This window comes from Bos mutus, chromosome 27 (assembly GCF_027580195.1).
Source record: "Bos mutus isolate GX-2022 chromosome 27, NWIPB_WYAK_1.1, whole genome shotgun sequence".
Lineage (NCBI taxonomy): Eukaryota > Metazoa > Chordata > Mammalia > Artiodactyla > Bovidae > Bos > Bos mutus.
In genome coordinates this window covers 8,637,269-8,664,525 of record NC_091643.1, presented here as the reverse complement: position 1 = coordinate 8,664,525, position 27,257 = coordinate 8,637,269, and the positions used below count along the sequence as shown (strand labels likewise).

The 27,257-nt window shown below is 42.7% G+C and overlaps 1 protein-coding gene and 1 non-coding gene across 4 annotated transcripts in view; one reads left to right on the top strand and one right to left on the bottom strand.

The window, feature by feature from the left end:
* Nucleotides 1–27,257, bottom strand: part of KAT6A (lysine acetyltransferase 6A) — a 108,781-nt gene that overhangs the window by 68,817 nt on the left and 12,707 nt on the right. Inside the window, exon 2 of one of the 3 annotated variants that reach the window (XM_070364194.1) lies at nt 21,481–21,541. The exons of the other annotated variants lie outside the window; for them this stretch is intronic. Coding sequence (XP_070220295.1) covers nt 21,481–21,541 — 61 coding nt within the window. The remainder of the gene's footprint in view (nt 1–21,480; nt 21,542–27,257) is intronic. 3 annotated transcript variants of the gene reach the window in all.
* On the top strand, nt 23,520–23,626 carry LOC138985993 (U6 spliceosomal RNA). Its single transcript, XR_011462946.1, has one exon. It is a non-coding gene; the product is annotated as a U6 spliceosomal RNA (small nuclear RNA).

Genomic DNA, 27,257 nt, shown 5'->3' with positions numbered 1-27,257 from the left:
AACACACGCATAAATAGGCTCATATGACATATAATGTATAATCTTCTTTTTGTTACATTTATTTCCACATCAATAAATCTAAATCAACATCATCTTTTTAATGGCTAAAAAACATTCATTACATATTCTAAGATAACTTAACCAATCCCATATAGATGAACATTTAATGCTTCAAATATTTTATTATACCCAATACTATAATCAAATACCCTTATACATACATCTTTGCTCACTTTGCGGACTGTTTCCTCAGGATATATTTCTTGACCTGGAATTGCTGGGTCAAAGAAGTGCTCCTTCCTAAGATTTCTGACACACGCTGCCGAGTGCATTTCAGCGAGGCTGGCTCCCACCGGCAGTATCTGTGCCAGCCAGGAGGCTGTCGTCTCTCAGCTCCATGCTCACCCTCAGGCGGCTCTGTAACGCTGGGCTCAGAGGGCCCACTTCACTTCTCCTCACTCCACCGCCTTCCCAGGAGGCCCCAGAAACCGGGGTGCAGGAGGGCGAGCAGACGGTGAGCGGCAGAGTGGACGTGCCCCTTCCGGCCTGTCTCGGGGCTGGCAAGGGCCGGCCGAGCAGCACAGTTGGCTGCGGTCTGCAGCTGCTAACAGCTCTCTCAGAACCACCTCCATCCTCTCGTGATTCCTGCTTTCCGACTGCATCCTGACTGATATGTCATCTCATATCTTTTCTTAAAATTTTAACTTAATATTGGAGCACACTTGCTTAACGATGATGTGTGAGTTACAGGCATACAACAACGCGTGTTATCTCCTACCTTAGTAGCATGTCTATCTTCAGGTCAGTGTTCTGGACGGAACTGTATCCCTCCAGGATTCATATGTTGAAGCTCTAACCCTCAACAGGACTGTACCCGGAAACAGGACTCTTCAGGAGTTAAAGTTAAGAGAGATTACAAGAGTGGGTCCCCAAGCTGAGAGGTCTGGTGTGCTGTAGGAGCAGGAAGAGACCCCAGGAGTGTGTGCACCCAGAGAAAAAGAAGGTGACCGTCTGCGAGAGAAGGAGAGAGGCCGCAGGAGAAACGAGCCCCGCTGGAGCTCTCACCGTGGCCTTCAGCCTCCAGAACCGTGAGGAGAGAAAGGTCTCCGTTTTGAGCCACCCAGTCTGTGGGCTTCTGCATGGAAGCCTCAGATGACTGGCAGGTAAAACGACCTCACCAAGCCTCAGCCTCAGCGCACCTCCACTCGCTACTGTCCGCAGCACCTACTACGCAGAAGGACACTGAATGTGATGCTGGGGAAACAAGGTACAACAAAACTAGTTCCTTGCTTCTGGGTCTTAGAATCTAGTTGTAAAAACAGAACATACACATTAAAAATACATTAGAATACAGGTAACACAAGAGAAGGAACAAGTACCATGAAAACACTATAGTTAAAGGCACCCAAATGAACCTATTTATAATAATGCTTTCCTGAAATGAAAAAAAAAAAGCAGGACTTCATCTTATTTTTTAAAGGTTTATATAAATCTTTCCTTAATAGCTAAAACCATTTTCTTCAGACATGGATTTAAACAGTCTCACCAAACTATAGAAAAGCATAAAATCTAATTTCTCTACAATCACTGACACATTTTACACAGTTCAGATACTCGACTTCATTAGCAGTCTTGAAAATAAGAACCGCAAACTTCCAGATCTCATATCATCTTCTTTAATTCAACACAATAAATAAACAGCATCACTTCTGTTCTAGAAGGGTCTATCTGCAATGCTGATCTACGGTTAAAATTCAGTACTTCTCTCAGCTGTCTTCAAAGTCCTTTGAGGAGACATCCCTCTTCCTGAAGAACAGATTTTTTTTTTTTTTAAAGCAGTGTAATAAGCTCAGGGAGGTACCAGGACCGTACTTCTCTACACCACGCAGAGGCTGCCCAGGTACACGTGTACTGATGCTGTGTCTTCACACCCCAAGCTGGTATTCTATCAAACTAAACTCTCTCTTTCAGATGTCAATATGTTTCATCCTCAACACTACCCCGTAACAGTATAAATAAAGCCTGAAGTGTTTCACAGGCGTGAAGCCTGAGGCCAGCAGCTTTTCAGAAGAAAGAACAGTGTCCTGAGGAGGAGAACACGGTGACGTCAGGCTCTACACGGCGAGCCCTAAGCACGCAGACCACACACACCAGAAGAGCCGGGGAGGCGAGCCGGAGCAGCCAGCCTGGCTCACGCCACACGTCTCTGGCAGACACTCCACTCCTTCTGCTGCTTTCCAAGCCGGCGCATCCATCCATGTAATGTCACCAGGTCGCGGGAGGGAGCGAGGCTGAGAGCAGGGGGAGGAGAGAAACTGCTGTGCAGGCCGCCCGCCCCTCTGCACACACCGCTACTATACAAAGCGTGTCTGGAAAGCCAGTGCGCTGCCACTGCACAGATCCAAATGCTGCACACGCACACACACAGGTGCACTCCACCCAAAGAACAACTGCAGAAGACAGAACTGTCTTTGGAAAGAAGAAAGTCATAAAGTCCTAATTCACGAGAAATGACTCCCTTCTGAAACTGCTGTCAGTTCTTGGAAAAAGGAAGGGGACAGGGAGGTATTCTACCCCGTGCGCAAGCAACTAGCGTCCATAGAAAGAGCCTGAGCCGGCCTGGCCCATGCCCAGTGCAAGCACTCGCCGCCACGGAAAGAAACCTGCAACACTGCTGAGGAGCACAAGCATCCTGTGCGGCAACAACCACCTTACACACACCTGACGCAGTTACCTTACACACCTCACACAGTTACCTTACACATCTAACAGTTCCTTGCCAGTAACTACAGAGAATAAAAACGAACCTTAGGAAACAGTTCAGATGCCCCAGAAATGTAGTATATGTAGGAAAGTTTGCTGTTCTTAGCACTCCGGAGTGTGTGTGTGTGTCTGTTGTGTACACAATAATACTGAAACCAAAACTGGAACTGAAATATGAAAGTACAGATCAGAATTTAGAGCTCGTAGAAACTCAACACCATTAGTTTCAATAAATAGACACTCCAACCCCATGACACATTATATGAGTCACTGCTACCAAACGCAATACATGGGAAAAAAAAAAAAAACAAACCTGAGTATTTATTTAACCTGAGAAACTAATCTATTTTAGTCTAAAACCAAAAATGACTTTTCAAGATCAAAATGCTGTATCTCTGAAAATAGCATACAATCTGCCCTTAAGAATGTGTCATAAGAAACAAACAGGAAATAGCGTGTGTTGAAATCAGTGGTTATAAATAACTCTGTTCTACACTGACATAGTTTATACACAAAAATACAGTAGCTTCAACCAACAGTTGTGTTTAGGACTTCCTTCAATTCGAATTTTAAAATCAGCTAATTAAGGAGACAGCTTGACAGGAAGCTATCCAAGTTCTGTGGTCCAAGTTCTCCAACGAGGGGCAACTCCACCTCTCATGTTCTTCATTTGTAAAATGAAAATATTTGCCATGGTTATCTCTAAAGGCTCTTTCAGTTCTTAATTTCTAAAAGTACAGGTATTTTAAACACAAAATAGTTTTGTGTTTAGTAGGTTTCCTACTTCCAAGGAGCTCATAATCTAGTTAAGGGTAACTGCAATGAGTAATCATAAATGAATTAGCAAATAACGTAAGACAGAGACAGACGGGAGGAGTGCCATGACAGGTGGACTGGTCAATGAGGCGCTGCGCTGAGTCCTGACTTTAAGGGTCCAGCGTCTGAAGCGAAGTTGAAGCTAACTTCAAAACGGAGCAAAGAGTTCTGCTGGGAGCAAGAGGTGCATTAGGATTCAAATTGTTAACTCCATAACCCCAGTCAATTAATTCAAATTCCATGTAGTCATTATTTCATTATCTGAGCTCTACTGACAAGGAAGATATTAAGCTTTCAGGTTTAAAAGGTGTTAAACATTGACAACATAAAACACATTTGCAAATTTTGTATTACTTAGCCCCAGATACCTCAGCCTAGTCTAAGTGATTTACACAGAGCCAGAGAGACTAATAAAAGATTAGGGCAAGTGTGAGCATGACAAGCTTGATTCATAGATAGTAAATCATAAAGCCCAGCTCATTAGGATAAATAATTCAAAGTTAACATTTTTAACGCCAAAAACCCCTAAAGCTTATAAGCAAGAACAAACCCTGTCCTCTCGTGATAGTTTCTTTAACGCTGTGCTTACCTGAACTTTCCATGATACTTTCTGTGATGATGAAAATGTTCTAGATCTATGCTAACCAATGGCCACATGTGGGATACTAGGTACCTGAAACGTAGCTACATTAGTTTTTTATTATTTTTAAATTGAATTAGCTACATGCAGTTAATGGCATCTGCATGGGTACCATTCTAGAAATCTGTATAGAAGGAAATCAGGTTTTAAAACTGATAAAGCTTTAGTTGATTCATAAAAAGATTACAAAAATTGAATGCAACAATGTCTACAGAGCAAATTTTGACCGTGAAAAACACTTCTGACGAACTCTCCAGTGTATGACTGCGTGCGCTGTGCCCTGTGCAGGCCGTTCCTAGTTCCAAGGGCCTTCCATCACATCTTCCCTCCCGTTTACTGTAACGCTAGGGTTCAGTTTAGCCAGCCGCTGAAAACACAGCTAGTTACCTCTACTCTAACTTGTCTGACTTGATTAAATGAAACCAAATGGTAACCACTAATTACTCTGAATTAAAACACAAAGAGGCATTGTTGCTACTTTATATAGGAATATAATTTTAAGTACTATTTTTAATGTTGTTATCTCAAGAAATTTCACAATAACTGTGATTCTCAGTGAACAACCATATATAGTTCTATTTATTCAAGGTGCATATAACAAGGAAGTTAAAAAAAAAAACTAAGAAAAGGCATAACAAAAGTGTCTTCATTAAAAATGTTACATATAAGGTGGCCCTAAGGTGACTGTGCGTGTGTTTTACAATCTTCATACAACTTTTAATGTATTTTTCTGTTTTCCCACAAAACATTTGACATTCGCATCCTTTGTCAAAAGCAAAAATCTTTTTAAAGAAAAAGAACATGTTTACCTAATTTAAAAAGGTAAACCCAATTCTGGAGTGATAAGTTTATCTTTATAGAATCAGTCATGCTACATACTGTCACAGCTATTCATCTCAATTACAGATTGGAATTGCAAAAGCGAAGACAAAATTCTACAGTGCGTACTTGGCTATAAAATTCTGCCCTCCCTCTAATTTAAGAGTTCCAATTTGCTTCACATAAATAAGACTCAAAAGCTACTCAAGGTCTATCTTTCCAACCTACTTGCGCATGTGCATGACAACCATCAACAGACAAACTGGCAGGAAGTTGTGAAGGGAAAATCCTACGCTAGTGCAGAAGACACTCAGTGACCTGCTGGCAGTGGGCCAGACGCCTGCAGATCACACAGCCCATGCGTTCTCTGAGTGAACTTTATAGCAAAGCACAAAACTAGTTTCCTATGGGAAAACAAAAAGAGAATTTGGTTCAGATCCTAGGATTTCGACCTTATCCGTAAGGCATCTCCTAACTGGGACAGATCTACAGACCCCTTGGCTGGCTGTTTACATTCAGTCCTCAGAAAGACTACGGGAAGCCAAGAGCCCTGCCTGGCTCCCTCTTTCACCCTGTTCTTAACTGAACTTTCTATGATACTGTCCGTAATGATGAAAATGTTCTCAGTTCAGTTCAGTCGCTCAGTCGTGTCCAACTCTTTGTGACCCCATGAACCACAGCACGCCAGGCCACCCGTCCATCACCAACTGCCAGAGTCTACCCAAACCCATGTCCATCAAGTCAGTGATGCCATCCAGCCATCTCATCCTCTGTCGTCCCCTTCTCCTCCTGCCCTCAATCTTTCCCAGCATCAGGGTCTTTTCCAATGAGTCAACTCTTCACATGAGGTGGCCAGAGTGCTGGAGTTTCGGCTTCAACATCAATCCTTCCAAAGAAATCCCAGGACTGATTTCCTTCAGAATGGACTGGTTGGATCTCCTTGCAGTTCAAGGGACTCTCAAGAGTCTTCTCCAACACCACAGTTCAAAAGCATCAATTCTTCAGTGCTCAGCTTTCTTTATAGTCCAACTCTCACATCCGTACATGACCACTGGAAAAACCATAGCCTTGACTAGACAGACCTTTGTTGACAAAGTAATGTCTCCACTTTTTAATATGCTGTCTAGATTGGTCATAACTTTCCTTCCAAGGAGTAAGTGTCTGTTAATTTCATGGCTGCAATCACCATCTGCAGTGATTTTGTAGCCCAGAAAAATAAAGTCAGCCACTGTTCCCACTGTTTCCCCATCTATTTGCTATGAAGTGATAGGACCGGATGCCATGATCTTAGTTGATATATGCTAACCAATGGCCACAAGTGGCAAGCCTCCTCCCAACCCAAAGCTCTCAGGCTCAGAGCACCCTACCCCACCTTGGAACAACAGACTGTCACCTCCCCATCACTGGGATCTGCAGGAAGGTCCAGGTTATAACTGTTTTCTCAGCACTCCCTTTCAGCTCAGAAACACCCTGCTTTGGATGTCAAGTTACATGATCACCTTAAACCTCCCTAACTCGGGAGTCATCCCAGGCAGGTTATAAACGTTTTGTGTTCTACTGCATCTCAAACATTCTTGACTTCAGATTCTCTGTCTGGAACTGCCCAGAGCTGATTAAGAGAGCAGCAAATAAATGGACCATCCCAAGCAAAGTGCCAGAAAAAGACAACACAAGAAGCTGAACAGAAGCTTCCCAGGGTAAGCGCGACAGAGCAACATGAAGGTGAGTGTTATTACTGATGTTTTCAAACACCTAGTTGGCCCATAACATGGCCACACCACACTAAGTATTAGACGAAAGAGTGCTAATCAGACTCTTCTGGCTGTTCTTTTAAATCAAGATTTTAAACTTAGTTGAGACCAATGCCTACAAATAACCCTTAGAAATTATTTCTATTCAAATAAAAATAATAAATATTATGATTAATATCAGAATTAATCATTATTACTAGAAAAACTAAAAAAAAAAAAAATTAAGTGTGGCATCTTAACAGAGGTTCACTTGGAGCCTATTGTGGCGCCCCACGCTGACAGAGTACTAAACCCGAGTCAGGCCAACTGTAAAAGACATTCTGATTCATTCATTCAAAAACCCTCACGTCCCCCACATGCCCCACGCTGAACGAGAACCGGAGACACAGAGGCAAATACGGCAGTCCCCAAACTCAAACTAGGTAGAGCCTGGCGGCAAAAAGGCAAAATCCAAGAGAGGAAGATGGATCAAATGACTCTCGGCTGTTATAAGGAGTACTGGGAAGCAAATAGAGTTTGGAAAGAGATGGGAAAGGAGGAGGAGCTACATGCCTTAGAAAGAGGACCTCTCCGAGGTGGTGACACTCCAGCAGAGGCCTATGGTAGAGAAGCAGCTACGCCCTGGAGGGGTAAGTCACTGCACGCAGAAACACACAGCAGGTGCAAAGGCCTCAAGAAGAGTTTGGCAAATTGAGGAAACTGGAAAAGAGAAGTGTGGTTACAGAGCAGCAAGCAAGGGTGCTGGTCTGGATATGCAAGAAGAGGGCTATGCCTTAAAGGAAATCAAGGAGGACTTCTTGTTCTCTGGTTTTGATAGAGAAAGGGTGGATTTACTGATATAAAGAAAACTATGGGGAAAAGGAGAAGGAAGAAATCAAGAACCTGTTTTGTTCCCATTACACTTGAGTTAAGATGTTCAAGTAGGGCAGAGAGACTGTTTTACTGATCTGTATATGCCTTCATGCTGAAAACCCAGGGGTTTTCTGAACAAAGTCTGAAGAGAGGATCCTTTTTTTCCTTCAAGGTCACGAGGGTAGAAGGATCTGAGTTCTAAGAGACCTACAACCAGTGAGAGAAAACCTGTCTGAGACAGGAGACCACATAACCAATTCAAAGAGAGTGGCAGAGCAGAGACGCGAGAACCCACAGTCCTCTAGTCTTAGACCAGCTGGCCAGAGAGCCAGCTCCCTCCCTCTCCTTCAGTCTGCTCACACGCATGAATAAATCACTCTTTCACAACCCTAGACCTGACCAACACACCCACCACAGGCTTATTTAGATTCTATCTCTTTTACATAGTACATCTATTAGGAGCTCGAAAAGGACTCAAGTCTTTTTAGTTTTAGAAGCTCAAAAAGGAAAGTGCTCAGCAATGAAATCTGAGAAATGCTAAGGATTACAAAAGCACCGGCATCTTCCGAAGTCCCTGGGGCCCAGGATGAGCTTGGGGAGAACACAACTGTGAAAAAAGGAACACACTCAACTGAGAAAATACCCCAATTTTTAAAATGGTAAAATACATGAACAGACATTTCACCAAAGAAGATACAAATAAGTAAGCACATGAAGATGCTCAACATGACTAATCACTAGGAAAATGCAAATTAAATCACAATGATATATCTTATTAGAATATTTTTAAATGACAATACAAGTGTTAGAATGCAGAGCAAATGAAACTCAAACATTGCTGGTAAAAATGTGAAACAGCACACAGCCACTGTAGAAACAGCCTGGCAATTTGTTATAAAGTTAAACATATCTTTATCATTCAGCCCTGCAGTCTCCCTCCTAGGTGTTTACCCAAGTGAAAGGAAAACCTATAGTAGCAAGGTGAATGACTGCTCCCAAAGATATTAGGCCTTGATCCCAGGAACCTGTAAATGTTAATTTATTTGGAAAAGGATCTTTGCAGATGTAATTAAATGAAGCACTTTGATAATGCATTTATCCTGGATTACCATGTGAGCCATCATATTTATCCTTATGAGAGAGGACAGAGGGAGACAGGACACACACAGAGAGCAGACGCTGATAAGGATGGAGGTGGGGACCGGAGTGACCCTACCCCCTAAAAAATGTGTGTGGCAGGGAGAGGGGCATAAGCTTTAGGCACCAGAAATCTGTTAACTACACCATGATGAAACAAAGTAGCTGTGATCTATTGAGCACTTTTAACTGTATACTTGTACCGTATAGCATTATTTAATTATTACAGAATGCCTACAATATCAATTTCTCAGTTTCACAGATGATAAAAATTAGGCTTAGAAGAAAACAGTCTGGCTAAGACATAACAAAAGAGTGAACACCACTCTTTACTGCTATGAAAAAAGGTACATAAAAAACAATGAGCTAGGGACTTGGGATCTATACCTAGAAAGCTGTGTTACCCCAGAAACTTAAGGTAGCTTTCCAGGTCTCAACACAACCTTTGAAACAAGTGAGAAGGATTACTTGTTCCAAATCTAAAGTTTTGTTATTTATGAATACCACCATAGAGAAATATTTTTCTACCCTGTAAGCAACCAAAAGGTGCCTTACCTCTAAGTCAAAGGTTAGCAAACTGTTTCTGTAGGAGGGCAGAAAGTATTTTTAGGTTTTGTAGGGCACGTAAAGCCTGTGTCATCTACAGCGTAGTCTCTCTTTTTTTTAATAACCCTTTAAAAATATAAAACTGGCTAGAAGTCCATATAAACACAGGTCCTGGACAGGATTTGGCTCACAGGCTGGGCCTAGTTTGCTAACCCCTGTTCTAAATCAACTGTTTTCAGGCTATTTTGAATTGGAAGAGAAGAATGATGGACAAGGGGAGGGGCATGCGGACTTCCTTATGGGCATTTCTGTTTAGAAGCAGGACATCCAGGTCACTGCCTATCTAGATGTATCCCTAAGCACAGCCTTGTTCTTTTCCCTTCCTCAACCACCTTCCCATGTCACTTTATAAATTTTTAAAAAATTTTACTTATTTTTCTTTTTTTTGGCTGCACCCTGCAGCATGTAGGATCTTAGTTTCCCAACCAGAGATCAAATCCACACCCACTACATTGGAAAAGCACAGTCTTAACTGGGCCAGGAGGGAAGTCTCAACATCACTTTTTTTTAGTTGTATCTTTCTAACTATAGTTATGTAGCCATTTGATCTAAAAAGAAACAAAATCATCTTGAAGAGTACTTGGTGTTGCTGAACTTCCTTCCCCCTGTGCTTCTGGGTGTATTTATCACCCAATAACCTATTTCTTACCAAGAAGTGGTAAATACATGCGGTGATAAGCATGATAAAAATACTACTGGTAAAGAAAAAGTCTAGGGGTTATCAATTCACCTCGACTGATTCACTGCATACTTACTGAATACCGACTATGTGCCAGGCACTAAGTAAAAACCAGGAAACAAAAAGAAAGCTCTCTTGGAGCTTACGTTCTAGTAGGAGGAGACGAACAAAAATAAAATACAGAGTATGTCAACTGGCGGTAAGTACTATACACAGAAACAACACAAAAATGGCCCTAGGGAGTCCCGGGAGTGATGGTGAAGCCGCAATTTCTACAGGGCAGTCAGGGAAGAAGGGGAGGGAGCCAAGCCATGCAAACACTGACTCTGGAGACCATCCCCGCCCACAGCCACTCCCAGAGATCTCTGCAGATGTCACTTTACCCACAAGGCCTCTCTCAGCACAGTCTGGTTTTTCCTCGTTGCATGTGTCTCATGACACATGGTATCCTTAACTTTTTATATCTGCTATTATTTTTACTGTCTACACACACAGACACACACACACACACTCCTCCTGAAGTGAGCTACATAGGGTGTTAAGTTTTAGGTTTTGCTCACAGATAAATCCCAGAAGTTGAGGACATTATCTGGTACACAGCAGGTATAACAGATACTGCCTGGGGGCTGAGGGGGGTGGTGGTGGTAACGTTCCAAGTAGAGGGCCCAGCATGTGCAAGGGTGCTTATGCAGGGATGTGCGGGGACAAAAGCAAAGGCCGGTGGCTGGTGGGCAGCAGAGGAGGAGAACAGCAGGACGTACACCAGGAAATGTGTGCTACGTGGAAGGAAAGGGTCTGGGAAGCTTTCACACTATCTAGAGCAGAAGTAGAAAAAACCCATAGGCCGCATCAAGCTTAGCACCTGCTCCTGTGAATAAAGTTTTATTGGAACTCAGCCATGTCCATCTGTTCTCATACTGCCATGTCTGCTTTTACACTACAATCATCAACAGAGAAACTTGACACACTTTTCACACTTACTGAGCAAGATAGTAAACCACTAGATGGTTTTTAGCAAAACAGTCACAAAATCTGATTTAAAAAAAAAGTCCTCTGACTGTGTAGATGCGGGCGGACAAGGACAAAAGCAAGGAGATGATGAGGAAGCAAAAGCAACGGCCAAGTCATAAAGTCTGGCCCAGAGAGTAGTGGGGGAGGAAGAGGCACGTGATGGGCTCTGCTGTGCGTCCTAGCGCGCGGTCTGGCAAGCTGCTTCTGGAAAGGGCCAGGCTGTGAGTGCGTTACCTCTACAGGCCACAGCAGCTGCAACCACGTTCGCTGAAAACTACCCAGTTAGTCGCTCAGTCGTGCCCGACTCTTTGCGACCCCATGGACTGCAGCCCACCAGGCTCCTCTGTCCATGAGATTTTCCAGGCAAGGATACTGGAGTGGGTTGCTTTTTCCTTCTCTAGGGGATCTTCCCAACCCAGGGATCGAACCCGGGTCTCCTGCACTGCAAGCAGATTCTTTACCGACTGAGCTACAAGGGAAGCCTTGAAAACTACTCAATTCTTCTGTTAAGTGTGAGAGAAGAGAGAAGCCATGAACAAGTGTGGCTGTGCTTCAATAAAACTTTATAAAGACACTGAAATTTGAATTACATATAATTTTCGCCAAGTATGAAATATTATCCTTTAAATTTTTTCAACCATTTAATAATATGTTTAAAAACATTCTTACTTCATAGGTTGTCAAAAGAAGTGGGGGCCAGTGTGGTTGGGGCTGTAAATCACCAACCTGCACACTGAGGGCAGAGCCAGAAGCGTTTGCCGCTGGACTGCAGGTGACACGTGAGAAAAAGCTGTCAGGCGCACCACCAGTCTGCTAGTTTGAGCTCCTACAGAGCTGCCCCCCACACAATGCAGAGCAAAAGCACTTCTGTGAGAAGGCTGTGACTCTGGTAACGAGCTACTATGCCATTCATAGTCACTGTGCCCATGCTACAGCTATCCAAGGCCAAAATTCACAGAAAAATCAACTGAAGGCAAATATACCAGGAAAAACAGCCACATTTTTAGCTTGAGATTTAGGAAACTATGCTCTTTCTTAAAATACATACAGAGAGAAGTCTCAAGCTACCAGGGTTATTTTTTTTTTTAATATATAAAATCAAATCAACAAATATACCTTCAATCCTGAAATGCTGATGCTGATTATGAAACAGCATAATCAGTTTCTGTTTCTGTTTTATTTTGAGTGGGGCAGAGATCATAGCTGTCAGACAAGGATAGACAGGACAAAAGAACAGCAAAATAAGGAAAAAAGATACGCATGTAGATACACACACACACACACACACACACAAAGAAAGTCAGAGATGCGTTAGTCAGTTAGAATGAACAGATCCACATACAAGGGAGACAAAAACTGAAGCAGAATAACATACTTTGGTACATGAGATTAATCCTGGCTACAAATTCAGGATTAGGGTAGGTCAGATTACAGGCTCAAGCCTCTTTAATTAGCTGAGGAATCACTGTTCGTAATTCTTCAACTACTCTTTGTCCTTAAGCCTCAAGAGACAATTTCAAATGGTTGAACCACTGCATGAAGGGAGACACTACGGCAACAAGAACAGAGCAGGCTAGAAAAACGTCCAGTCAGTCAGAGATGCTCCACCAATGTCATCCACAAAGACACACCAAAGCCTCCTGTACGCGACACATCACACCCACAAATTATCGGTCCAATGAGGTCAGGGCCACATCTGTGCCCCTTCTGTACTCAAAGAGTCCCGACTCAAGCGAGCAGTCCTATGCTACAGGAAGCAGTACTGCAATTCACACCCCTTCAGCCCGTGCGAGCCGGGGGGCAAAAGAGCTGGGAAGCGATGAGGGCAGATGAATCAGAAGGCAACTGCACGAACAACCTTCCGGGCACCGCAATCGCACTTAACAGCTATCCCAGGCGATCGACAGTGTTGAGACACACAGGCAGCACTTGACAACTGAACACAAAGCCCTTCTTGCCGTAAATGAGGACACGGATCACTGCCACACATAAAGCAAGTAATCTGCCTGTGAGCAATAGAAAGACGAGCACTTTCTCCTCAAGGCGCTTACAAATGAGCACATCTAAAGAAGCCTGCAATGACAGTTCACAACTTCCTGTAAGCTTTCTGGGGACATTTCAATTCCTGGAATATGTATTAGTCTATCTTCAGGAACAGAACAACAGGTGATTAAAAAGGCTGAGCTAAACACTTACGCTTAAGAATATTTTTCTTCATTTAAAAGTTTTTCTTAAAAAATAAAAAAGGCACTTTGATTTAATCACAATTTTGTTTTAAACATTTTTTGTCCCTTCCAATGCCATAAAAAAACTGAACTGAACATCAATTTATTCCTGCTCCAATAATCCAAACAGCCAACAAGTCTGATGTTCATTTAAGAACTAAGAGATTGCAGAGACTTCTGCTCATGGACATACACAGACGCCCTAGCCACAGGTTTTTCTGATTGACAATGACTGGCTCCTTTTCCCCCCTTTAAATATTAATAACTCCCACAGACATTTTACTGCAAAAGCAGGCAAGAGCAAAGACTCTACCTGCCACTAACAACCAAAAGGCCAGGATCTGAAAGCATATTAGAGCCCCAGACAAAGTGTAATCGCTGTGGTTCCTAAACAGATCTCAAGGGCAGTAACAGGTGGGAAGGTGCCTTGCCTTATACAAACAGGCTTATTTAAGCAGAGTGAAAAGGTGTAGGGTGGGGATTCCACAACGCCTTTAATGTGCTTATGTGAACTATGAATATGCGCTGTTCCTAAACTCACTGCGACAGGGATTCCTCTGTTCTCGGAACACAAACTCAGTAACTGGTACACCAAGGAAGCAATTTGGAAAACACAACCCTCTTCTGCTTACTGTTTTAAAATTAGTATTAAAACGGAGCAATAAAAATTAACATCAAGGCTCATCAAAGATTAAATCTTTTCCTCATAACAAATATACACACACCTTATACTTTAACAGTCCTTTCCAAAACCGTGGATTTACATACGCATATCCGTGAAAACACCAGCATGAGGACACGAAGCACTTTCAACATCTCTATAAAAAAAGCAACTCGAGAGACCGACAGCTACAAACACAAGAGCCAAGGTGTAAGATAAGAGTCAAAAAGAACTGCAATATGAAAGTGACTATTATTTAAAAAAAAAAAAAAAAGGGATATTAGTGAAATTTGAGATATACAAGTAGATAGCGCTATTACAAAGGTGAGAGGTACCGGAACAGAAGAAAATTTTTCTCCAAGGGTAACATTTAAAGGTTAAAATTCTGTTCTTAATCAGGGGAAGAAACCATTTAGAAGCCTTCACATTTTTAAAGATAATAAATGCAATGATTTAATGAGCACAGTTGTTTAAAATATATTGTGTGTGCTACTAAACTATCCAAATAACTCTGGATCCCTGAGGGGGCAAAAAACACTAGCGCTTTGGTACTCATCTGTATGTCCAATCCCCCCGCTCCAGTTCTTTCCAGACTCTTATTACCTCAATGTTTAATGTAAACAGATTGTAAGTGTTCTTATTTAGATATATTTTATCATATATTAATCTTGTGCAAACAAGAAAGAAAAATGTAAGCAGAATTTTACGTGTCTTACACCTTTCTTGCATTCAGAGTTCATCTCTTCTGGAACACTCTCCTGTTGCGAGTCGTCAGTGCTCATTTTTTGTTGGCAGTTTTTGTTCATCTACAGCATCACTCTCTGAACCATCCAGGGTCAGTGATGCAATAATTCTTAAAGACTACTTCACTGTGGTCTCCAGAATGTTCTTCCAAGCTAGTAACCCGTTCCTCCGGGTTTGGATGTGGACACTTTCTTAACCTCACCAGAAGGCGTCCACAGAAGGTTTCCTGATAAACCAGCACTCACATTCCTTCCTCATATGCCCTTAAAATGGTCTGTGGATCCCCACATTTTCATCAGTCTCTATTCACTAGTTTAAAACACTGCTGTATTTAAAAGATACCATCAACACTGGATACTTGCTAGTACAGACTACTGACTCATCTGTACTATTTATGATGTCTGTGTGTGTGTAATGATTAAAAAGAAAAGAGAGCTTGTTGTAAAAGTGAGGAAGTTGTTAGTCTTACCACAGACTCACCCGGAGCAGGTCATCTACTTATCTACTGCCTGGCACACAGTAAGCACTCCACAGATTTAAAGATTTATTGAATGAACCCCCAACACTCTCTAGGTATCTTGATAGTACTGAGATAGAAGTTCGTGCATTTCATTCACTGTTCAATGGATATTTCAAACTATGAGCCAAGCCCCTTGACAGACACTGAAAAATAAAGAAATAAAAAGCAATTTGCTTTTAATTCCAGTAGGAGATGCAGCTAAACAGACTATCATAATCTAGGGAGAAAACCCAGCATGCCTAACATACCATGAGAATATACTTGCTATGGTCATACAGGAAGAAAGTCATCTCACCAAACCAGTAATGGTAGTGGGTCGTTCAAGGAGGCTTATTAGCTATTTTTGGTTTTGTCTGGAGGAATGTCTAAAAGAATGACATTCCAAACAGAAATAAATACATATAAAAACTGAAAGGCAAGAGAATGTGGTGCTTACAAGGAACTGTGATATGCTGAAAGATAGTGGGTCAAAAAGAGTGTGTCAACAGATGAAGCTGCAAAAAGGCCAAGGAGCTTGAATTTTATCCACGTAGTAACAGAAATCCAACAGGCTTGAAGGTTCTAAACAACGGAAGACGAGACATTTTAGAGAGAATAATCAGACAATACAGACGTGAGTTTCAGAAGGCTAGATTGGAGTCTGCCAGGTAATACAAGCTCCATGAGGGCAGGGATTTGTACCCGTTTGGTTCACTGCTCAATTCGGAGCATTTATCACGCCAGGTATCATTACCTATTTATTGGATGAATGAAGGAAAGCCAGCCGAAAGACAACTACAATAACCCAAGACAGAAAAGAACTGAGTTAAGCCATTAAATAGTAATTTATATATATATATACACACACACACACACACACACACATATATAATGTATCATTTTTTTGGCTTGTTAGTATTCCCTTCTACTGATGCAATTCAAAAAGACTAATATTACTTAAATTTTTAGGTCTGCCAAAAAAACTAAGCTAAAAGAACTACAAATATGTCATTAAAAATTTGTTCCTAGTGGCAACATTAAATAAATCAAGATTATTTAATTTACATCTCTGCTGAAGACAAAATTATTTGAATCAACATTTACCAAGGGTTCAAAATAAGCAAAGAAAGCTATTAAGTGTTTAAAGTGAAACAAGATGAATTTAGCTTAGAGATAAAGAAATTCCTAACCAAGAGCCAGTAATATCTGGTTAGTGGATGAATGTTAGTCTCCTTCTTTACCTATTTACAAAGACAACATAGAGATACTTAGTGGAAGTCATGCAATCTCTTCTGTAAAAATAGGAATTTGGATTGAAAAAATTTCTAAGACTTCAGTTCCAGAGTTAAACAACTCTTACCTACTTACTTCTCTAGTAAGAGGCCTTATATTTGTCTGCATGTTATTTTGAGCATGCTCCTCTATCACTTTTTTTACCTCCAAGAAGATTTTAACATTCTTATGTGACAGAGACATGTTTTTCTTAATTTTTCAAACAGATCAGAAGGGAGGGAAAGTAACATCTACTGAGGCCCTACTGTTTACCAGTTCTATCAAATAGCGTTTCTTATCATCCCCAAAACTGTGTTCAGGGTCATGATCCTACTAAGAAACTGAGGGGCAAAGAGATTATAAATTCTTTGCTCAAGATCACAACTAGTTAAGCGGCGAGACCAGAAAGCAAACTCCAGAGCTTAAATTCTATTCATCACCTTAAATGATAATAACTGATCTGAGTACCCAACGACGTCATTCTCCTTTGATCCAGAAATTACATGTTCTTCAATACTGGCCAGAAAAAGTAAATTATGGAAATGTTTCATTACATAGCTGTACTGAAACTCCCTAACCCCTCTTACCTGTCATAGCTTCTTTTCCAATATAAGAAAAGGATGAAATGGGCATTTGAGCTGCTCTTCAATAAGAGTATTAGGTATAATTCTTTGCCCATCTTTTCCCGATGATACACAGGACAAAAGACAATTACATGCATGATCCATTCTCAGGGGTATCACTAGGAAAATGAACATGTTCCAAGAGAACGTATTTTTTAAATAAATCATTATTACTTTAAGTTATTTTCCACACAACTTACAACGGAGTGTAATATAGGAGGTGTAATAAACAGGGTGGGCACACTGCGGCCTTCAGACCACATCCAGCCCGCCAGCGGTTCTAAAGGCAAAATCTTACAAGAAGATACGTGTGGCTGCTTTGCTCAGAGTTGGGTAGTTGTGTCAGAGACCAGAGAGTGGTCAGATAGACCAAAATACTTACTATATGGCCCTTCACAAAAAAAAAAGTTTGCCAACATCTGTTTCAGACTGACAATTCAGTTTCACCTTACATCTACTGAGAACTTCGATGACAACATATCAGACAATCCAGTTTCAGGATCTTCATAAACCTGTTTAAAAAGCAGCTTTTCACTTAGATTTTTTCAGAGTTCCCTGGACATGTCCACACTACTTCACTACTTGATTGTTTTTATTCCCGTGGCTTTCCCTTGACTGACAGCAGTGTCTCCCTAGCATTCTCATTACAACCCCAGTCCTAGCACAGTGCCTGCGACACAGGCATTCAGGGGAAATTTGCTGAGTATCTGAAATTAAGTATATGACTTAGGACAATCAGTCAAGAGTAAAGGAGAAATTCAGTCCTACAGAAACTTGCTGCTCAAAGGGTGTTCTGTGCAGCCGTGGAAGTGTTGAGCTTGTTAGAAATGCAAAATCTCAGGCAAAGACCTGAAACTGCATTTTAACAAGATCTCCAGATGAAAATTTGAGAAGCAGTACTATACAACATGGTGCTTAATTATATTAAAGTCCTTGGTTTGATTTTCAATATGGGCCAGGTTGCTTTGCATGATGAAAAACAACAACTCTAAGGCTTCATCCTTACTCTACTCTTGAACTTCAAGATACAAAATACATACTTATTTTGACAGCTTTAACAAAGGGGGTACTCTGGGTGGGGGTGGTGAGGGTTGTTAGTTTTTTGGTTGGTATTTTTACTAAAGAAGAGAGAAATACTGTTACTTAAAAATAAGGACAAAGGAGGGATTGTCATATATTGTCCCTATTTCTACAAGAATATAACCAGAGAATATCCACCCTAACTTAAATGGATTACAGATGTGTGAAATATGTTTTTTGATCTATCTAGAAGTCTGCTTCTATGTCCTGTTAAAAGTGGGTATGTGTTCATGAAAACTTCAGCCTTTAAAATATGATGGCAGTATTTTGTGGGTTAATAAATCAATTTGTTTGGTTTTGTTCTGGTATTTTCTGGAGAAAGGAGAGGGAAATCAGCACTGTTTCCTGCTGCTTATTTTTTTTAAGTGAAGGAAAAAAAAAAAGAAAGGAACCACTTGAGCCGTGACTTGCTCAAGCCTGAAACAATCTTTAATAGGCAGTTGCTGGATGCCTAAGGTGGTTACTTCTCTTCTACAGGAAAGGAACTGAAGCTCATGGAGGGTAAAGTAATTTAAAAATCAAACAATAAGTAATCGATGAGGTCAAGGTATGTGCTCTTTAATATAAGCCCTAAGCTAATCAGAATTAATATGATAATCTAGGAAGCACTTTAAACCCCTGCACCAGTTTCCCAGAGTTTCAGTTTATCTCAACTCCGAATTCACAGTGTTTTTCCTTTGGACCACTCCACCAGCCTCTACACCCTGGCACATACATACTAAAGCTATACAACCTTGGGCAAATCACTCAACCTCTATGAGCCTTTGTTTCCTCCATAAAATAGACAAGCTTCCTTAAAAGGTTGGTATGACCTAAATGTATGACCTAGCATACAGTATTTATTCAAAATTATGTGTTTTCAAATATAAGCACTTAAAAAGACTGACGAACAAGGTCATACTAAATCATATATTCCTTGCCAGGAGTAGTAAAGCGACAGGCTAAGATTTTTATGGTGGGCAAAGGGGGCTCATTCTACTCAACAGAAATCTATCGGTATAAGTCAATGCTTACCAGAGAGATCCAGCAAAAAGACCTACATATTTTTTAAGGCAACAGTTTAAAAAAGATTTACAATGATCTCTAAAAACTGCATATTTTCAAGAAATCAGGCATAAAACAGCCTAGTAGCAGAAAGGTTCAGAGGTGGATCAGAGGTGATCAGAGGCTGTCTCTGTCACTAGGCTAGAAGAGCAAACTCCAATGAGAGTGAAAGGACAGAGTCAAAAACGGTAACAATTATACATTTATCAGACTATCAGACTGCCAAAGATCAAAAGGTCTGAAAAAACTGCTCCAAAGGGTGGAGGGAAACAAGGATTCTCATACACACACTGGGTGAATCTCCATGGGGAGAAACTTAGAAACATCAAAATTACAAAGAAAGACACAGTCTGCCCAATCATTCCACTTCTAGGAATCTGTTAGTAAAACAACATACAAAGGAGGTTATTTAACTGAGTACTATTTGTAGTCACAAAAAAAACTGGAAACAAATGTCTATCAGCATGGGACTAGTTACGTGAATTACAGCACACCCACACAAGGGAACGCCACCAAACTTCATGCATTGATATGGAACACACTTCAGCTCTGTCATTAAGCAGGGAGGGGAAGAAAGGAGGGTGCGGAACAGAATGTTAAGATACACTATCAACTGTGGCGGGGGGCGGCGGGGGGCGGGGGGTGTGGCGGGATGCACAGAGAGCGGCTGCTTACAGACACACAGGTCGCTTCGGAAGGTAAAAATGAACAAAACTCACTGACGGCTCCCAGGAAGAGAACTGGTCGCCCAGGGAATTGGAGTGAGGAGCCTGCGTCTCATGGAATACTCCTCTGCTGTACGTTTTACAATTTTACGTACTAGTGAACGCATTACCTATTGGGGAAACACAATTTCTTAAACTTTTAAAAACACTACGTGGGTAACAGAACAAATATTACCCTGAAGGAAGCAGCAGAAGGCACTTTACAGCTGAGGTGTCAAGTATTTGCAGAAAACATCAGAAACTGTCTCTCCCTTCAATCTATATATTTTAAGAGGATAAATGGTTTCAGCTTCTAAGTTCACTAGGAGACTTAATACTTAAAAAAAAGAAGACAACAACAACCTTATTTCTATCATTCCCCTTTCCAGTTTAAACCTGACAGTTTCCACTCAACAAGCATTTTCTGAGCATCTAACAATGTGTCAAGACCTGGGTATAAGGATTAATAATACGTCTGACTTGATACATGGTTTAACAGATATATGTAACTAAAAATGCTAAAGAAGCACCCACTTTTTTTTTTTTTAAACGCTATCTTCTTCGTGAACAAGAGGCAGCCTAATGTGGCTGAAAGAGTACTGGGCTTGAAAGAGACCTGGTTCAGGAAGAAACAGAAAATACGAACAGACCAATCACAAGCACTGAAACTGAAACCATGATTTAAAACCTCCCAACAAACAAAAGTCCAGGGCCTGACAGCTCAAACATTTGGAGAAGAGTTAACACCTATCCTTACACTGTTCCAAAAAACTGCAGAGGAAGGAAAACCTCCAAACTCATTCTATGAGGCCACCATCGCCCTGATACCCAAACCAAAGATACCACCAAAAAAAGGAGAGAGAGAGTGAGATCTGGTTCTAGATCTATTTATTCCTTTAACTAACCACACAATTCTGAATAAGCAAAACCTGGCCACCATAGCACCTGGACTGCTTACCCTGCTACAAATACTACGTCAAAACAAAATATGGATGAAAGCAAAACCCATTTCAATCTGTGGAACGCTTCAGAACATGTTATTACCACCCGTATAAAGTTTGGGGGGAAAAGACTTTCTCTTTTCCCTTCTCTAGCTTTCTAGGCTAACGTTAGGAGTTGTCTGCATTGCTGAAGTTATCAGAAACAAAACTGTGTTTTTTTCTTTCTCCAAAATTAGTAGTTGATGGAGCCAAACTACTTGTAAAGCATTCTGAGAGTAAACGATGAGTTTTTTACTAAAAAGCACACATATAAAGTCTCATAGAGACAAAAGCAGGCATTCAACAGCTACAAAAAGGGAACTTACATAGCACATTAACCAAGGACTGATGCCCTTAAAACGGAGGGTCAGTGAGAGCAACGAGAAGCCTGGGACGGCAGCAACAAGGGTAAAAGGGGCCAGCACAGAGTAGGGCTCCAAGAGTGCCCACAGCTGCGACGGTCACGCGGGCCACCTCTCAGCCTTCCTCCGGACATGCTTGTCAGTGCCCTTAATTTGAAGCTGCTTGCTTAAAATCTTGGCCTATTCTTATGCAATAAAAGGAATGTGTTTACCTCTGCTAGCACCGATGTGTCCCCCACTCTGTAGAAGAATGCTTCAGATACATTCTTTCTTCTACCATATAAAAGGCAAAAGGGAAGGAAGAAAGAAAAAAGATAAATGTATTCTGCTGGCTTGGAGGTTACCCTCTAAACATCAGCTCAAAGAAAGCATGATATCAAATATAAAAGCACCTTATAAAGTGCTAACTAAAGTTTGCTGGGGAGAGTGTAGCACTTCAAAAGTTAGACACGTGACTTGCTTTTTTTTAAACTCGTATTCAATTAAACGTTTGTTGTGGGCCTACAATGTTTTGCTTCTAGGCCTCTGTACATGCTGTTCCTTCTGCAGGAACCACTCTCTTTCCCACCCCACCCACTTGCTTCCCCACTTTCTAACTGCTCACATGTGATTTCCTCTGAGAAGGCTTCCCTCACCTTCCCCACCCCCTCCGCCTTTCCATGGCACACTGCCTCAGCCCTGCTTCAGTCCGCCAGAGCCCGACCCCTGGAGCGTTACTGTCAGGGCTGCATCTCCCCCACTCAGGACCTGACCACTGTGTTGGCACCTGGGAGATGCTGCAGAAATACGTGCAAAGCACCAGACACTGTGTGAGGCGGATGGGGCACAGAGATGAGCAGCCAGATCCTCCGTTCACGGTCCATACGATGCAAACGGGCTACGAGGAGGGGCATTCTGTGCATCAGGGGCCTGAAGGAGGGAGTGGAGAAGAGAGAAGCCATTCCTGGAGAACGGACTGGCTAAATCAGCCTGGAAGCAAGACGGGTAACAGGGAACAGAGAATACGTCCAGGCTATGCCGAGGCTGTCTTCAAAGTTAAGTAAGAGCTGAGTGGTGAAGAGGAGAAAAAGGAATCTAGACAGGAGAAAAACAAAGGAGGAGAAAACACGGTGGACCTGAGGAACACCAGGTAGCCGGGAACGCGTGGCGGTTCTCAAGCCCTAGCACGCACGCCTCAGAATCAACTGGGGGGCTTATTAACCTACAAACTGTTGTGCCCCACCCCCCGTGAGTGATTCAGCAGGCGTGAGAATGGGCCAAGAATCTGTGCCTCAAACAGGTTTTCCAGGGACATCACTGCTTCTTCTGGCCCTGGGACCACCCTCAGAGCAGCACCGCATCCAGGAGCCCCAAGGGCACTGGAGCGACACGGAAGGTAAAGAGGGGGTCAAAGTTAAACAAACTCTGCACGCCACAGAATCTGGCACTGAGGACCTTCAGAAGAGTTTTAGAAAGAGGGTAACAGGTAACATTTATACAGCACGAGGCATGTGCAGCTCAGGGCTGCGGCTACTAGTCACAGGGGGCTATTTCAATTAAATTACAAGTATAGAAAATTTAAACTTCAGTTCTACAGTCAACCAGCCACATCTCAGAGGCTCAAGAGCCATATGGCGAGTGACTACTGCTTTGAGCACAGCCATCATCGTACAAAGCTCTATTAGACAACACTGACGTACACTCTATTAACTCCTCATATCTTCAGAGCTTCATTATGAGACAGGCACTGTATTATCCCCATGCTATAGAAAGAAATGTGGCAAAGAAAGATTAAGCAAATCACGCGAGGTGATAAAGCAAGTAGTAGCAACAGGAGATGCAAACCCAGACGCTCTGGTTCTTGAGCCTCTGTTCTTAACTGCTTCTTAATAAGATGGTCCCTGAGAACCGGAAGGAGATGACACTAGGAGGAAGAAGCGGCTCGGTCAGGAGAGTGATGGTGAGGACGCGCACCGAGAGGAGCGGCTGGAATGAACAAGCAGCTCCCTGAAAGAGACGCCACAGAAGTAAAGGCGCAAAGGCTGGGGATGGACTGGAGCTGAATCCCAAAGAGAGGCACATGGGTCCAGAAGGCGGCACCAGAGTTCCACCCCGCGAGGAATCAGAGTCAAGGGCAACGCCTCTCACAAAGCATGAGATCAAAAGAGCAAGCTGAGGAGGGTGATCGACTGAGAAAAGACGATACACAAGACAGAGATCCGCAAGTCCAGAGATCAAAAGAGAGGTCTGGGTTAAGATATGAATTTACAGAGTGGTCACTTCAGCAGCACATACACTAAAACTGGAACGATACAGAGAAGATTAGCAAGACCCTCACTCGAGGATGACACCCAAATTCATGAAGCATTCCATATTTGGGGCTTCCCGAGTAGTTCAAATGGTAAACAAGCTGCCTGCAAGGCAGGAGACCTGGGTTCGATCCCTGGGTTGGGAAGATCCCCTGGAGAAGGCATTGGCTACCCACTCCAGTATTCTTGCCTGGAGAATCCCATGGACAGAGGAGCCTGGTGGGCTAGAGTCAATGCCAAAGAATGTTCAAACTACTGTACAACTGCTCTCATTTCACATGTAAGCAAGGTAATGCTCAAAATCCTTCAAGCTAGGCTTCAACAGAATGTGAACTGAGAACTTCCAGATATACAAGGTTGATTTAGAAAAGACAGAGGAACCAGAGCTCAAACTGCCAACATCTCTTGCATCATAGGAAAATCTAGAGAATTCCAGAAAAATACCTACTTCTGCTTCAGTGACTACGCTAAAGCCTTTGACTGTGTGGATCACAACAAATGGTGAAAAATCCTTAAAGAGATGGAAATACCAGACTACTTTACTTATCTCCTGAGAAACCTGTATGCAGGTCAAGAAGCGACAGTCAGAACCAGACATGGAACGATGGACTGGTTCAAAATGGGGAAAGGAGTACGTCAAGGTTGTATATTGTCACCCTGCTTATTTAACTTATATGCCCAGTACATCATGCAAAATGCCGGGCTGGATGAAGCACAAGCTGGACTCAAGATCGCCAGGAGAAATATCAACAACCTCAGATATGCAGATGATAGAACCCTAATGGCAGAAAATGAAGAGGAACTAAAGAGCCTCTTGGTGAGGGTGAATGAAAGGAGAGTAAAAAAGCCAGCTTAAAACTCACATTCAAAAAATGAAGATCATGACATCCAGTCTCAACACGTCACAGCAAATAGAAGGGGAAAAGATAGAATCACTGGCACTGAAGAACTGATGCTCAAGAACCATGGTGCTAGAGAAGACTCTTGAGAGTCCCGTGGACAGCAAAGAAATCAAACCAGTAACTCCTCAAGAAAATCAACCCTGAATATTGGAAGGACTAATGCTGAAGGTGAAGCTCCAATACTTTGGCCACCTGACGTAAAGAGCTGATTCGCTGGAAAAGACCCTAATGCTGGGAAGGATTGAGGGTAGAAGAAAGTGGCGACAGAGGATGAGATGGTTGCATGATATCACCAACTCAACGGACATGAGTTTGAGCAAGCTCCGGGAGACAGTGAAGGACAGGGAAGCCTGGCATGCTGCAGTCCACGGGGTTGCAAAAAGTCTGACACAACTTAGCAACTGAACAATAAATGAATTTAGAGTCATCAGTACAGAGAAGGTATGTCTAGAGATAATTCAGGAAGGTGAAAACAATAAGGAGACAAAGAACAGAACCATAGAAAATTCAACATGTGAGCTAGAAGCAAAAGACAGAAAGCCAGTAAACTGAAAATGAATCACCAGAAAAATGAGCGGAGCGGGCAAAGACCCAGGGAAGAATTATCCCACAGGGCCAGGGAAGAGAGAATAATCAACCAGTGCTGAGTGCTGCTAAGACATCAGGAAAGATGAAGACTGAAAACTGTCCACAAGAGCTGTTTCAAATGGTACTTAGAGCCAAAGGCAAGACTGCAACAGATTTGGAACAATTCTAGACTTTTCCCCAAGAAGTTTCAAGATGAAGGGAAGGAGACAGGGTGAAGACGGAGAGAATCTGGAGCAGTGATGCTTGTTTCTATTCTAACTTGATGGGAGAGACGTCCCCATGTCACGTGGCAAGGAGTGAAAGACGGAACCAGGCTCCCGGGCAGGAGAGGAGAGGATCCTGCACGCAAACAGAGCCGCTGCCTCTGGACACCCCTCTCGTCTCCGGAACGGGCAGCAGAGGGGTGAACACAGGCAGCTGCCTCTGGACGCCCCTCTCGTCTCCGGAACGGGCAGCAGAGGGGTGAACACAGGCGCCCGCGCATTTAGGGTGGGGCGGGAGGGCAAAGCTGGATGAGCTCACACGGCTGGAGACATTCCATTCTCTCCGAAGGAGTACATACGAGTATCTGTTGCAGACGAGGCAGAGGGCTGGAGAGAACACTGAACTCCTGCAGAGGGAAAGACTGCAGACACAGACATACAGTCCCAAGCAGACGACAGAGATGAGATTACAAACTTGTAAGCGGCACCCTACCACTCTGTGAGTTTGCACAGTTCTCTTCAAAATGTTCAAGTCCCACAGAAGAGCAAGGTGGTAGTGGCGGTGTAGTTTTGAGGTTGTGTCCGACTCTTTGTGGCCCCGTGGACTGCAGCCCACCAGGCTCCTCTGTCTGTGAGACTCCCCAGGCAAGAACACTGGACTGGGCTGCCATTTCTTCCTCCAGGGCATCTTCCTGACCCAGGGATCGAATGCGAGTTTCCTGCTCGACAAGGCAGATTCCTCACCACTGAGCCACCTGGGAAGCCCACAGGGAGAGAACAGTTGGCGTAATTTCAAGGTTGGGGTTTGCCAATTAGATGCGAGAGGAAAGCAAGTACCTGCAATGATAAACCATAAGGCCAAGCAATTAGAAGGAAAGCGTTCATGGGGGGATACAGCAGAATCACACAGGGAAGGTTCCTTCAAGAACATACCCCATGGGGGATCTTCATGAGATAAAAGAGCAGGTGCAGCAAGAGGGAAAAGAGAGAAAGGTGGAAAATGGGGCAGTTATGGTCAGGGACTAGAACAAAATTCAGGGGTACACTGTCCTGAGTTCAAAGTACGTTCAAGAGAGTGTTTCCTGTATTTGAATTTCAATTACAGGTAATTCCTTCCCTGACAGTCCCATCCGCCCTCAACTCCCTCTGACAGTTCCCACCCCAGGGCATGCTGGTTCTAAGCACAGGAGCAGTGGTTCTCAACCATGGCTGTGTATCAGACGTGCAGGGAGATGTCAGCAAATAAACTGAAATCTGGGCCCCACCGCTGGAGTCTAATTTAATTGGTTTGCGTGTGTGTGCATGCATGTGTGTGTAAGTCACTTGGCTCGTGTCCGACTCTTTGGGACTCCATGGACTGTAGCCCACCAGGCTCCTCTGTCCATGGGATTCTCCAGGCAAGAATACTGGAGAGGATTGCAACTGCCTTCTCCAATTTAACTGGTTTGGTGTTTCTGTTTTAAGCCTCCTCAGGTAATTCTAAAGTGGACTTAGTATTAGAAAGAACAGAACTTTAGATTTATGTTATGTTATTTATGTCTGTTTAAAGGAAAACAGACTAGCATGGGAAAAAAAAGAAAAAACTAAAATTGGGAAATGGTGAAAGAAGATCTAAACCCTACATCACACATTTAAAGATGAACAGAAAAGCCGGCAAACTACTAAAGCACAGCACTACACTCCACACACACACACACACACACACACACATGCAGTGATGTTTTCAGGAATTCTGTTATAGGTTCTAGAAAACTCAGGAGTTAAGTGCCTCACTGCAGCCAGTGAGGAAGAACAAAGACAAACCTGTGCTCTCCTAAGCAGAGAGGACTGAAAACCAACACCAAACAGCAGCCTTCCGGGTCAACTGCAGTCCCTACTCCCTGGAGGAAGGGCAGCCTACAGGGTAAGCATGAAAATCACCTTACACACACGGACCCCTCTTCTGCACAACAGGTAAAGGAAGCAGCTGTCTTCTTTCATACACACAACAATTTTAAGTTTTTTTAGG